This window comes from Narcine bancroftii, unplaced genomic scaffold (genome assembly GCF_036971445.1).
Source record: "Narcine bancroftii isolate sNarBan1 unplaced genomic scaffold, sNarBan1.hap1 Scaffold_166, whole genome shotgun sequence".
Lineage (NCBI taxonomy): Eukaryota > Metazoa > Chordata > Chondrichthyes > Torpediniformes > Narcinidae > Narcine > Narcine bancroftii.
In genome coordinates this window covers 1,403,605-1,417,131 of record NW_027211901.1, presented here as the reverse complement: position 1 = coordinate 1,417,131, position 13,527 = coordinate 1,403,605, and the positions used below count along the sequence as shown (strand labels likewise).

General features: G+C 39.2%; 1 protein-coding gene across 2 annotated transcripts in view; it reads right to left on the bottom strand.

Annotated features, from left to right (window-relative positions):
- Positions 1-13,080, bottom strand: part of LOC138750562 (microtubule-actin cross-linking factor 1-like) — a 31,938-nt gene extending 18,858 nt beyond the window's left edge. For both annotated transcript variants that reach the window (XM_069912663.1, XM_069912664.1), the window contains exons 1-2: positions 12,707-13,080; positions 3,169-3,378 (exon numbers count right to left, since the gene is read on the bottom strand). In XM_069912663.1, the coding sequence (XP_069768764.1) occupies positions 3,169-3,378; positions 12,707-12,904 (408 nt within the window). In that variant the 5' untranslated portion in view covers positions 12,905-13,080. The remainder of the gene's footprint in view (positions 1-3,168; positions 3,379-12,706) is intronic.
- Positions 13,081-13,527: the final 447 nt, after the last annotated feature.

Sequence of the window (13,527 nt, the reverse complement as noted above, 5' to 3'; positions counted from 1 at the left end):
CTTCAGGATGGGCATATTAATGGATCAGCTAATCTTTCCTCTATATCCTTCCATCTGCATTTTGCAGCATTAATTTTTGGTGTAGTAAGGAAGTTAGTAACAGTCTCATCAGTCTCTTACACAAAACCTTGAAATTCATTGCATTCAAGTCTAGGATTAGAGCTGAGTTCAAGGTGAGAAACAACCTTTGCAAATATCTGCTCTGGATCATTTTTCTCCACCCCGTAAGCTCTCAGCTATTAAATAAGTCACGGCCTGGCTCCCCTGTCCAGACATGTATAGAACTAACCTTCTCCTCGCTGTTGCATTTTTAAAATAGCTTTTCACTGCTAAATTGTACATCTGCTGAAACGTTTTAAACGATTCAACCATGTCTTCAGCCTCCCGTCCATCACTGGGTGAACTGCTATTGCACCAGCCATTCATTTCCAGGTGTACTTTTTCTCTTCTTCCCCTTCAGATTTCAGTCACTTCCAATCAATTTTATAGTTTTATTCTTGTTCTCTTAGACCGACCACTGCCAACATGTTCTGTCTCCGTGTTACCTGGGAGGATTCTTAAATAACTTAAAGATGCAAGATTCAAATAACAGAAGGGAGTTTACTTACTGATGCCTTCCACCATCTCAGGAAACTGTTCGCACTCATACTCATGTATAGGTGCCCCCCAGTAGTGCACGACGGTTACCACAGTGAGAAGGGTGTATTCCTAGGAAGTTACAAAAGAGTTCACATGATCCTGACGAGATAACACACCCGTCTCACTGTCGTAAATGTCGTGCACCAATGTGGGGTGCATGTCTATGTGAGTATGAACATTTCCTGGCATGGTGGAAGGCATCAATAAGTAAAATCTCTTCTGCTATTTAAAAAGCCTCCCACACAGAGACATAACGGTGACTTTATTGTATTTATCTTTACCATTTGGTTCAACATCCTTTGGACTTGACAAGACTTTATTCAAGTCGCCTTATTCCAAAACAAACCAGGCTGTCAAGCACACACAGGGCAATAATTTGCATACATGTTAAGCAATGCTTTACGAAAAGAAGATAACATCAATTGGTAAATGTTTAAAGATCTTTGCTCTTTTTTAACGATGAAAATCTGACTTGAGCACTGCATATTAAGGAATGACAAACGTGAAAATCTATCCCCATTTTAGTGAAAACATTCTGGGTAATTATCATTTTCACATTAGTGCTTCAAGATGCAGGTGTCCCTGCCAGGGCCCAAACTGAACGAACGGCAATATCTTTCCCAGTTAGAAGGGAGAGGAGTGTGGAGGGGAATCAGCAGGTAGTAATGTTCCTACGGACCTAATGCACGTCCCTCTCCATGTCAGAAGGCTCCTCTTTGGACATATTCTTGGAGTCGAGTAGATGTCGTTCACTCCATTGATAGAATACAGGACTACCTCAGTGGAGAGAATGAATGGAGGGCTAATCAAGCCAACTGCTTTGCTCTGCTGTTGAGGTCCTTGGGCCCTTTGGGAATTGTGCTCATCCAGTCAAGTGCGGAGCAAAGGTTCGCCACCTACTGCTTGACAGGTAGCCTCTGATCTGTTTTAGTTATCACAGTACTCAAAGTGGCTGGTCCATGTTAGGACCACAGTGAGAAGGAGACCTGGAGTCATGTGACAAAACCCAATTGAAGTACCATTATGCAGGTTATTGGTGAACAATGCCACTTTATGTCACAGTGTGTGCGACACACTTTCCATCGGGCAGCTGATTAAATAAAGTATGGCTTTGTCCTGCTTTTGGTAGATGGACCAGATACCTGAAGAATTTGCCACTTTGTCAGAAGGATGTCAGTGGATCAACTGTGACAAGAGGTGCAAAAAAATCTAGACTGAACTTCTCCAGTACTTCGAATGTGATGGAGTCTGGTCCTATTTGTCTGCTGCACTTGGTGTTCCTAAGTAAATCAAATAGGGTGAAAGTGATTTCTGTGATGGTGTCGGAAGAACCTGATGGAACATGCTAGAAAGTGTCTTAACCCCAACATTGTTATTCAGAAGCTGAGGCCTACCACCACTGAGAATGAGGAGACCCTTGGTCCCTCTTTTCCTGTTTACTGTTCATGACCCAGCCGGAAGGACGACAGAGCTCAAATTTCATCAGCGGTTAATTCTGTCTTTGGAATGTTATTTTTTTTTCTGCATTGCCTGCCCACTGTCCAGTGTTGTAAGATTATCAGTCTGGCACCTCATGTGCATCTGCATTCCCTATTAAACCATGGTGATGACTTGTCTTGGTTGTAATGGGAGAACTAACGATGGTAAGTAACACTTTCCTGCTGCAAATGTTAAAGGCCCATCGTACCTTTTGGCCACTGTGATTCCAGCTGTCAATTTATTCTGAATCTATCCCATTTAGCACAATGGTGCTACCACACATCAGAATTGAGGGAGCCCCTGGAGAAACATGGGATGAATCTTTCTGCTCCTGCTGTCACCAACAGTTGCCTCAACAACAGGAAAATTGTGGTAGTGAGGGGGTGTAGCCTTACTCACTCTCTTTTCCAAACCAATCCCTAGATCTGCACAAGGATCTGGCCTGGTTGAGTGGACGAACAGTGACGTTGCTACGCCAGAATTCATTCCGGTGGTGTATGCTTCCTCAACCCTTTTTGGTTGTGAATAGCTTGCATGGCCCATTCAATGGGTTATAAAGAGTTAATCACATGAGTGGGTGCTGGAGTTATCAAAATAGGGGAGGAGGTTCTTCCCTTTACAACATCAAGATCCACATTATCTGAGAATACAGCATTACTGAGGTGAAGAGTTTTTGTTAAGAAGCTGCCATGGTGAGATTGTTAGTGAAGGGCCTCTGTGACCATCGTCAATCACTGCCCCTTCACTAGTGAGTTAATCATATTCCCGTCATCTCTCATCACTTGCGTGACTGGGCCAGAGCAAAGAACAGAAAGTAGGACTGAGTTAGAAAGAGGATCTGCTAGATCTTTGAATAGGATTGGGAGAAGATCGTCAAAATTCAATTCAACATTATTTAGAAATTGTGTTAGTCATTATTTAAGTGAAATTTATTTAGTCGCCTTTCATCAAATCTGTACTGATCAGAGGTTCTGATGAAAAGTCCAATCCAAAATAGTTTTACAATTGTTCGAATATACACTTATCCAAAACACCTGGAAGTGTTCATACCTTCAGGCCTTGCTGGTGGTCATTCAGTCTTTCGCCCATCTCAGCAAATGACCCCATCGCATCGTCCTCTTCCTCCATCTGGAAACCATCACCTAATGCGTAGAATTCGTCTTCGGTGATATGAACTCCATAGTGACCCTCGACTGCCAACCATTTCAGAAGATCACCTACTGTCTTCTTATGTTTTTGTAGGTGACCTTCTGTTGTTTCCTACAAATTGCAAAATCCTGTTAGTTTGAAGACGTGTTGTACTTTCCTGGCAGCAATTCCATATTCCCTCATCTATTTGCAAACCCTTGGGATTGAGGAGGATGTGAAACCACTTGAGTGGAAGATGCCTGTTTATAAACAGGGGCCATTCCACACCATTTCATCGGAATATGCACATGGGCAACACGTGGTCTTGCCCAGTCTTCGATCAATACGAAAAGGATGGAAAATACTAAAGACCAGCCTCCTATACACACACACGGGCATCGACGGAATTCCGCTTCATCATTTCCCTGCTCATGTCTCCCTAACACTGCCTTCATTTCTCGGGCCCCTTCGTCTAATCCCTCCCCTTTCATTTCAAAGGCCTTCTCTGCGTCTAAAGCAACTGCTACTGTTGGCGCTTTACTCCCTTCTACTGCATGAATTAAGTTAATAAATTTACAAATATTGTCTGTTGTGCATCTTTTTTTAATAAATCCAGTTTGGTCTAGATTTACCATTTTAGGTACATAATCTGCTAATCTGTTTGCTAATAGTTTAGCTGTTATCCTATAATCTGTGTTAAGTAATGATATTGGTCTATATGACGCTGGTGCGAGTGGATCTTTCCCTGCCTTTGGTATTACTGTAATTATTGCTGTTTTACATGAATCTGGTCAGCTTTGTGTTTTGTCAATCTGGTTGATTACTTCCAGGAGGGGAGGAATTAATAAATCTTTAAATGTTTTATAGAATTCTATTGGGAATTCATCCTCTCCTGGTGTTTTATTATTTGGTAGTTTTTTTTTTTATTATCTCTTGTATTTCTACTATTTCAAATGGTTCTGTTAATTTATTTTATTCCTCTATTTGTGATTTTTGTAGTTCAATTTTAGTTAAAAATTCATCTATTTTGCCTTCTTTCCCTTCGTTTTTAGTTTGGTATAATTGTTCATAAAATTCTCTAAAGTTTTCCTTAATTTCTTTTGGATTATATGTGATTTGTTTGTCTTTTTTCCTTGATGCCAATACAATTTTCTTAGCTTGTTCTGTCTTAAGCTGCTATGCTAGAATTTTGTGCGTTTTTTCCCTTAGTTCATAATATTTCTGTTTTGTCTTCATTATGTTCTTCTCCACCTTATATGTTTGTAGTGTTTCATATTTTATTTTTTGATCTGCCAATTCTCTTCTTTTAGTTGTATCTTCCTTCATTGCTAATTCTTTTTCTATATTTACTATTTCCCTTTCCAACTGCTCTGTTTCCTGATTATAGTCCTTCTTCATCTTGGTTACATAACTTATTATTTGCCCTCTAATGAATGCTTTCATTGCATCCCATAGTATAAACTTATCTTTCACTGATTCCGTATTTATTTCAAAGTACATTTTAATTTGTCTTTCAATGAATTCTCTAAAATCCTGCCTTTTAAGTAGCATGGAGTTTAATTTCCATCTATACATTCTTGGAGGGATGTCCTCTAACTCTGTTGTCAATATCAAAGGTGAATGGTCCGATAATATTCTAGCTTTATATTCTGTTTTTCTTACGCTATCTTGCATACGAGCTGATAACAGAAATAGGTCTATTCTTGAGTATGTTTTATGTCTACCCGAATAATATGAATATTCCTTTTCCTTTGGGTGTTGTTTCCTCCATATATCCAAAAGTTGCATTTCTTGCATCAATTTAATTATAAATTTGGTTACTTTGTTCTTTCTGTTAATTTTTTTCCCAGTTTTATCCATATTTGAATCCAAATTAAGGTTGAAATCCCCTCCTATTAATATATTCCCTTGCGTATCTGCTATCTTCAAAAAAATATCTTGCATAAACTTTTGATCTTCTTCGTTAGGTGAATATACATTGAGTAGATACCAAAACTCCAAATATATCTGACATTTTATCATTACATATCTCCCTGCTGGATCTATTATTTCCTCTTCTATTTTAATTGGTACATTTTTACTGATTAATATAGCTACTCCTCTTGCTTTTGAATTATACGACGCTGCTGTTACATGTCCTACCCAATCTCTCTTTAATTTCGTGTGCTCCAATTCAGTTAAATGTGTTTCTTGCACAAATGTTATATCAATTTTTTCTTTTTTCAGTAAATTTAGCAGTTTCTTCCTTTTGATTTGGTTATGTATTCCGTTAATATTTAAAGTCATATAGTTCAACGTAGCCATTTCAAACTTTGTTTATCTTCCCTTTCCGTTTCTCCATCATCACCTTTCCTTCTTATCCATTTCTGTTTTCTTGTTTTGAACACTTTATAAGACAACATTTCTAAAACATCAAACATTTTCCTTATTCTCCTATTTAAAACTTCTTTAACCCCATTCTCCCCTCCCCCTCCTGAGTTGCCCTTTATCTCTTGTTGGGCAAACACATCTCCCCTCTCCATTTGGATTTGCGAATTCACTCGCAAATGTCAACTGATTTTGCAGTGACCGTAACTCATCCCCACCCAGCCCCCCACGGAAAAGATTTCAATTTTCATATGTAACAAAGGTCACTCTTTTAATTCCCTCCTTATTCCCTCTATTCCCTTTCATTCCCTTATTAATTCTTATCTATACTCTATATATTTTCCTCTAAATACGTATACATTCATGTATACACACACATACATACACATCTACATATATATATATATATATATATATATATATATTTTTTATATATATAATATATACATACATATACCCATATACACACATACATATAGTTCGTGGTCATTTTTACTCTCATTACATGTCTTCATCTCTCTGCTTGTTTTGTAGTTGTTCTGCAAATTTTCGTGCTTCCTCTGGATCCGAGAATAGTCTGTTTTGTTGCCCTGGAATAACTATTTTAAGTACTGCTGGGTACTTTAACATAAATTTATATCCTTTTTTCCATAAGATCGTTTTTGCTGTATTGAACTCCTTCCTCTTCTTCAGGAGATCAAAACTTATGTCTGGATACAAAAAAAAATTTTGACCTTTGTATTCCAGTGGCTTTTTGTCTTCTCTTATTTTCTTCATTGCTTTCTCCAAAATATTTTCTCTTGTATATCTTAAAAATTTTACTAAAATGGATCTTGGTTTTTGCTGCGGTTGTGGTTTCGGGGCTAATGTTCTATGTGCCCTCTCTATTTCAATTTCTTCCTGTAATTCTGGTCTTCCTAGGACCCTGGGGATCCAATCTTTTATAAATTCTCTCATATTCTTGCCTTCTTCATCTTCCTTAAGGCCCACAATCTTTATATTATTTCTTCTAATGTAGTGTTCCATTATATCTGTCTTCTGAGCTTACAGCTCATGTGCCTCTTTAACTTTTTTATTAGATTCTTCTAATTTCTCTTTTGTCCTCTACTTCCATTTCTACGATTATTTCTCGTTCTTCCACATTCTCCACTCTTTTTCCTATCTCTGATATGACCATTTCTATTTTATTCATTTTTTCTTCTGCATTCGTAATTCTTCTTTTTATCTCATTAAATTCTTGTAATTGCCATTCTTTCACTGATTCCATATATTCTTTGAAAAAAGATACATCCATTGTCTTGCCTTTCTCTTCTTCCACTTCTTTCTGTTCTTCTTCTTCTTCTTCCTCTGGATTGACCATCTGTTGTTTCCTTCTTTTCTTTTTACCTTCTTCTTTCTTGTTGTCGTTATTGTCTCTGTTCTGCACCAGCTGCTGTGCTGCAGGTGTCTCTCTCAGCTGTGGAGATCGACTCCGCAGCTGTTTCCCCCTCCCGTCAGTGTGTTTTTTTTCTTGCGCGGTTGCGCACTTTTACTCGGCTCTGCGAGCCATTTTTGTAGTCCCGAGCCCGGGACTTCCACTGACCTGAGGGAGCGGGCTTCTCTCTCCGCGGCGGGCCTCCTCGGACAGGTAAGGCCTTCACCTTCTTCTTCCGACGTTTTTTCTTCTTCTCTTCTTCCCGTTGTTTTCGACTTTTCTCTCTTCGCTGCCATTTTCTTCTCACCTTTATTTTTACTTTGTTTTAAATTTTAATCTTGTACCTTTGTGTTTTGTGCGTTTTTTAACTTTTCCGGAGAGGGCTGGAATTCCCTGAGCGGCCACTACTCCATCACGTGACTCCCCCCATCTGGATCATCTTCAGCTGTCATCATTTTCTTAGTCACAGATCTAGTTACCGCACATGCAGGATATATCTCACCATCCTCTCTAACCACATCCTTACTAGGCCAATTTGTCAATCTTAAAACTGACCCAACTTTATTCTCTGACAAATCATTCCCCAGCAAAAACGAGACACCTTGCATGGGTAACTCCTACTACAACAGTTCCTTTGACTAATTCTGAATTTAGCACAACCTTGTGAAGCAATATTGACCCTACCTCATCTCCAACACCTTTAATCAAAGTTGTCTCATCTGTGTCTGTCCTTTGATCCACAGTTAAAACGGTTTCTAACAACAATGACTGAGCAGCCTCAGTATCTCTAAGAATGTTAACTGGAACCTGTGGTTCTCCCTCCTTTATTAAGACAAAGCCCTCTGACACAAAAGGCTTGAAAACATCCATGACCTACTGATCAGGTTATGCACCTCTGCTCTCCTTAAATTCCACTGTTTCTGTATACATGGTTCTGGTTAAACCTGTTTTTACCTTTTCTGCTTCAAGACTAGACAATTCACAGTCACATGACCTGCTTTCTTACACAAATTGCATATAAATACAGAAGTTCTGTCCTTTCCTACCTTTCCTTCATCTTTTTACTGAACATTTTCTCCAGACTTTATTTCAGCCCTACTATCCTGCTCCATCCTAACCTTATGAACAGGTTTATTAATCTGGTCCACATGAGCTCTCTGAAAATGCCTATTATTCTGGAATGTCCTTTTGTGAGTCTTCCTCAACAAATTTTCCTTCACATGTAATATTTCACTATTATAATCCTCTACGTTTGTACTTTTCTCATCCAATGTTTAATTTCAACAATTTTCAATGCCTCAGAAATAGCCATCAGTTCCTACTTTCTCACCTTCTGCAGTTCTGCAGGTGATGGTTGTAACAAAAATGTATCAACATCCATTGCTGCAGTTTTTCCAGACACAAGCTTTCTGTTAGCTTGTAAAAATAGCCTGCAAAAACAACCCAATCAACTAATAAATCATGAAACTACAATGTTCAAATCCTAAAGGATGAGCCCCCATAAAATGTTACGGAGTCCAGATGACCCCAAAAACCAGTAGCAATAGATATGCACGACAACACAGGGTTATTTAAACAAAAGTTGTTTAGAATTTTATTTGAACATGAAAACAGAATTGAACTTTAACTTATTACTTAACCTACCTAACCCACTTAATCCGCCCTCAAATACTAAGTGCAGGTGAGTGTAATGTGTATTGAAGATTAGAAAAGTTCTTTGGATCACAGTCCAATCTCGCTGGTTGCAGGCAATTCTTGCAACAGTGCTCATACATTAGCATTAACAAAGTTCACCAAGCTTTGGTGTTTAACAGACAAATGGTTACCACTCAGAAGGGCTCTTGCTGGTTTTCAGAGAGAGAGATTCCATTTCCAGAGCATCTGCAACTGATTTCTTCTTAGTTAGTCTTTCTGACAAAACTTGTCCCCTTCAGGGTTCTCCGGATGATCCTTTTTCTTTCAGGTCATCTTTCAGACCATCAGTCTTCTCCTTTGACCAGGCAGCCTTCCAAAGTTTGGCAGCTTGTCCCTCTGGAACAGATTTATCTGACTCCTTCTCTCTCACTCCCTCCCTCTCTGAGAGCAAAGCTGTTCTAACTCTGCCTGCTAACGCCACATGCTCTCCTAGGCAAGCTGTATGTGGATACTTTGTTGCTCCTTTGCAAAAAGCAGGATGCAATAAGCCTGCTAAAATTCTGGGTTTTCAAATGTGTGTGTGTGGAAGCTGCTCGAGTAATTCATTCCAAGCTACCTCTAAAACTCTTGTCACACTGCACATTCAGAGATCTGAGAAGAACCCTTGGCCGAGCCAACTTTGCTTGAAAGAAAACAACAATCACTAGCGATCTGTGGTCGTCTCAGCCTTCCTTAAGATAGGTTGCAGACACCACCTTATCAATTAGTGCATTGGATCAGGTAGTGCCGGAAATACACAGAGAAGCCGCTGTGTGGAGATTTCACAGAAATACAGTTTAGAAGCAGGAAAGGATCAGATGTTATTGAACAACAATGAAAGGAACTATTAGCATGTGGTCTACAAAGTAACCTTCTTTTTGTATACTTTATTTAAAATCAAATTCAAAATCCACAATAAAATACATCATATTAACATACAAAAATTTCCCCCATATATACCTCCCTCCCACCCCCTCTCTTAGCTCCCTCCCATCCTCTACAACCTCAAACTAAAGAAACAAACCATCATAGTCGGGTTTGATGTCACCAATCAACCATGACATATTTAGACCCATACACTTCACAGAGGGACCCGCACATTAACAAAAATGGTAGACGGATGGCGTAAATTGTAAGTTATCTTTTCCAATGTAATACATGATTGCAAGTCCATGTGCCATCTCTGAATACTTAATTCAATTTCATCTTTCCAGGTTATAGCTTTACATTTTCTCGCTACTGCCTATTCCAACTGAATAAATGCAATTTGAAATGTATCCAATTTCATTTCCAAACTCCATTTTACTTCATATGTCCCAATAAAAATACTAACGGCTCTAATGAAAGCTTAAATTTAAACAACCCCTGCAAAAGTTCCATAATTCCATTCAGAAAGGGTTTCACCTGATCACATAACCATACTGAATGTAAAAAAGACCCTATCTATTCTCCACATTGAAAACACATATCCAAAGAGATAAATCTATACCTCTTCAACTTCTCAGGTGTTAAGTAAAGTTGATGAATAAAATTATAATGAACGAATCTTTATCTTACGTTTACTGGCTTAGTCACACTGTCCTCACATAATGTCATCCAATCATCCTGAGAAATTAAAACCGACAGAACCTCCTTCCTTTTACTTCTCACTTTATAAATATCCGACTTAGGCATCTTATTTTGTAATAAAGCATACATTTGTGTAATCAATCCCATTTCCCCTCCTTCAATAATTAAACATTCAAATCTCATCCTTCTAGGTAATCTCAAACTGTGTCCAGAATTATCTAGTAACAAAGTTACTAAGCATGGACCTGATCCATTTTTTCATTCTATCACTGATATGAAACAAAATTTCCAGCTTCATAACAATCTTCGACCAAGATAATACCTCTCTTTTCCCAAATATTCAGGAATACATGATTTATTTTAATACAAAGCTTATTTTAATACAAAGGGTTTTAGCCGAAATTTTGCCCTCAGCACCAATAGCAACGTTGGTCCGATACCATATTTCCATGAAATGTTTTAACACCGGTAAAGGATAATTTTGGAAAAGTTGAGCATTCCATTTATAAATAAACTGTTGCATTCTTTGTTCATGAAGCTGAGCCATTTGGATTTTAGCCCAACGTAAAGATTGTTGTGATCCAACCATTCTATTAATAAACTTGAATTGTGCCGCTTCATAATAATCCTGAAAATGTGGTAATTATAAAACTCCAAGTCAATTTTTGTATAGATACTCTTGCCTATTTACCTTTTCATAATAAAGATCTTCCCAGCACATGGAAATCCTTAAAACCTTTTAGGAATCCCACATGTAATTGATTGACAAAAATACTGAATACGGGGGAAAAAATTCATTTTAAAACACTGTCGTGCTGGACACAACCAAGAAAGACTCAGCCACCACATTGAAAGCCATTAATGATGTTTTTATTCAAATTCAGCCCGCGCCCTCTTAAGGGCAGCCTAAGCTCAATCACCTCGTGCATTGTGATATCAGAATCGCTGCCACAGGCGTGCGCTGGGCAGGTGAATTGAGGCAGGGACATCTTCCCATGGCTGCTCCGCCATGTGGCGTTATACACCATGAGAGACTGTGCCAACACAGCGCCCTATTAAAGTTATCGGTAAATCTTTCCACCTATTTAAATCTTATTTAATTTAATGTAATAATGGTCTATAATTCAACTCATATAAATGATTATAATTATCATCTACATTTATCCCGAAATACTTAATTTTATCCAACCACTTAAATGTAACAATATCTCTGCAGTTTGCATAATCCATTCTTGTCAAAAGCATCATTTCACTCTTATCCCAATTAACCTTATATCCTGATAATGCACCACACTGTTCCAACCTTCCAACTCAATAAAAACATTTTACCAAGAACAAGCATGTGGTCTTGAAGGTAAAAATCACAGTTAAAACTTAATGACTATTTTCAAATTCACTGCGTCATGTGAACCATGGCAGTGAACAGAACAAAAGTATCTGGAAAAAGCAAGGCAAAACACCTTTCAGGATTGGCCCAAGGCATTGCAACTGAACACATGGCACAGGGTCAATCCCCAGAGACATTCAGATTTCACACCTATACACTCAAGGCTGAGGTTTCTGACTTGAATTTGATGAAAGGCAAACCACAGATTCTTGGTGCATCTTTACGAAGAACACTCTTGTTTTGATTTCAGCCACAAAACCAGGACTCCAGTCTCTCACCTCATCTCATTCCAGGGCAGAAACCAAAGGAAAGGGCACATTCTTCTGGGGGTCCTTGGTTAATATTTACTCTTAAATCACCATGGCAGAAACACAGAACATAGAACACTGCAGCATAGTACAGGCCCTTCAGCCCTTGATGTTGTGCCAACCCATATATTCCTTCCTAAAAAAAGCACTAAACTCTCCCTACCCCAAAACAATAAAGAGTATTTAATTCCTGCCTTTGACAGCCAATTGTTCCCAGAAGAAATATTAAAAATAATTATACTTCAAATGTAACAACAGAAAATGTTGGAAATAGTCAGCAGGTTGGTCACCTCCTGACTTGCTGGGAGTTTCCAGCCTTTTCTGTTCTTATTGAAATATCCAGTAATTCCAGTTTTATCATTTACACTTTAAAGCTTGGGGATCCTTTGTGCTGTGAAAGGAAAGAGAATGTTTTTCATTTTAATTTACAAAAATAAGACTATCTGGACCCATTTATTAAGTAGGCATGTATAAATTCCAAGTAGGATTCACTTGTTGAAGACCTTGTTTAAGTTTCAGAATAAATGAAGCACCCAATCTGTAGATGCTTTGGAAAAAGATAAGACAAAGCATAAATGATTTACCAACACTGAATTGGAGGTAATTAGCTGCGAAACACCAAACTCTCCTTATAGGATGAGTGTCTGATGTTTACGTGAGTAATGAACCTTGTGCACACAGTACAACTTATGTTCATTTCGACATTGCCTCATAGAAGGGTTCACACGTGACCGAGAGTACCTGCTGCGTGTTTTCTTCCCTGCGGTCGACATTGAAGTCTGACGATTCCTCTGCAGCAACTCGGGAATGAAACCACCTGCCTCTGATCTTCTTGCAGCAGTTGCACGTCATTCTTTTCCGAGGAGTGAGGGATCTCCTACTCTGCTCCTCTTCCCCAGCCACTCGTGCCACTCGTAGACAGCACAAGGCATTGCCCATTCTCCTGCAAGTCACACGCGAGGTGTTTCCAGTGACGTGTGATGTAGTAATTCAAATACGTCACCACCGTGAGCCTCACTTGGCCAAAAAGCCCTGGTATTCGGCAAAGACTGTGCCACGCGCTCGCACCACGTTCAACCCTCACAATGAACACGACTGCAGTCTCAGCAACTGGGTTTGCTGGCTGTGTGATGTCATCAATGGGTTCATTGTTACACAATAATACAGAAAGACAAGTGAAACCATGGCAATCTCCCAATATTTACTCTCTCCCTATGATGTCACAATGAGACCCCAACCCCCCACATTCTTGGAATGAATGTACTCAAGGGGCAGTTTATATTTGAGGGTCTCCCGCCAACCATTGTTGTCGGGGCAGCCAGGTGGACTCCTCTTGTCATTGCCCCTCCCTCCCAGGTAGTCTGCACCCACCTGGATCGGGTGCCGGGGGCTATGAGGAGATCGGGGAAGTGATTGATACCCTCCTCTATGAGGGACTGTGATAAGACCCGCCGTGCCCCCCAAAAACACCCCATTCTGGCCTGTCTGTAAGAAAAATGACACGTGGTGAATGTTATTGCAAATTGGACAAATTCACTCCCCTCCCCAACTCACTCTTGCTG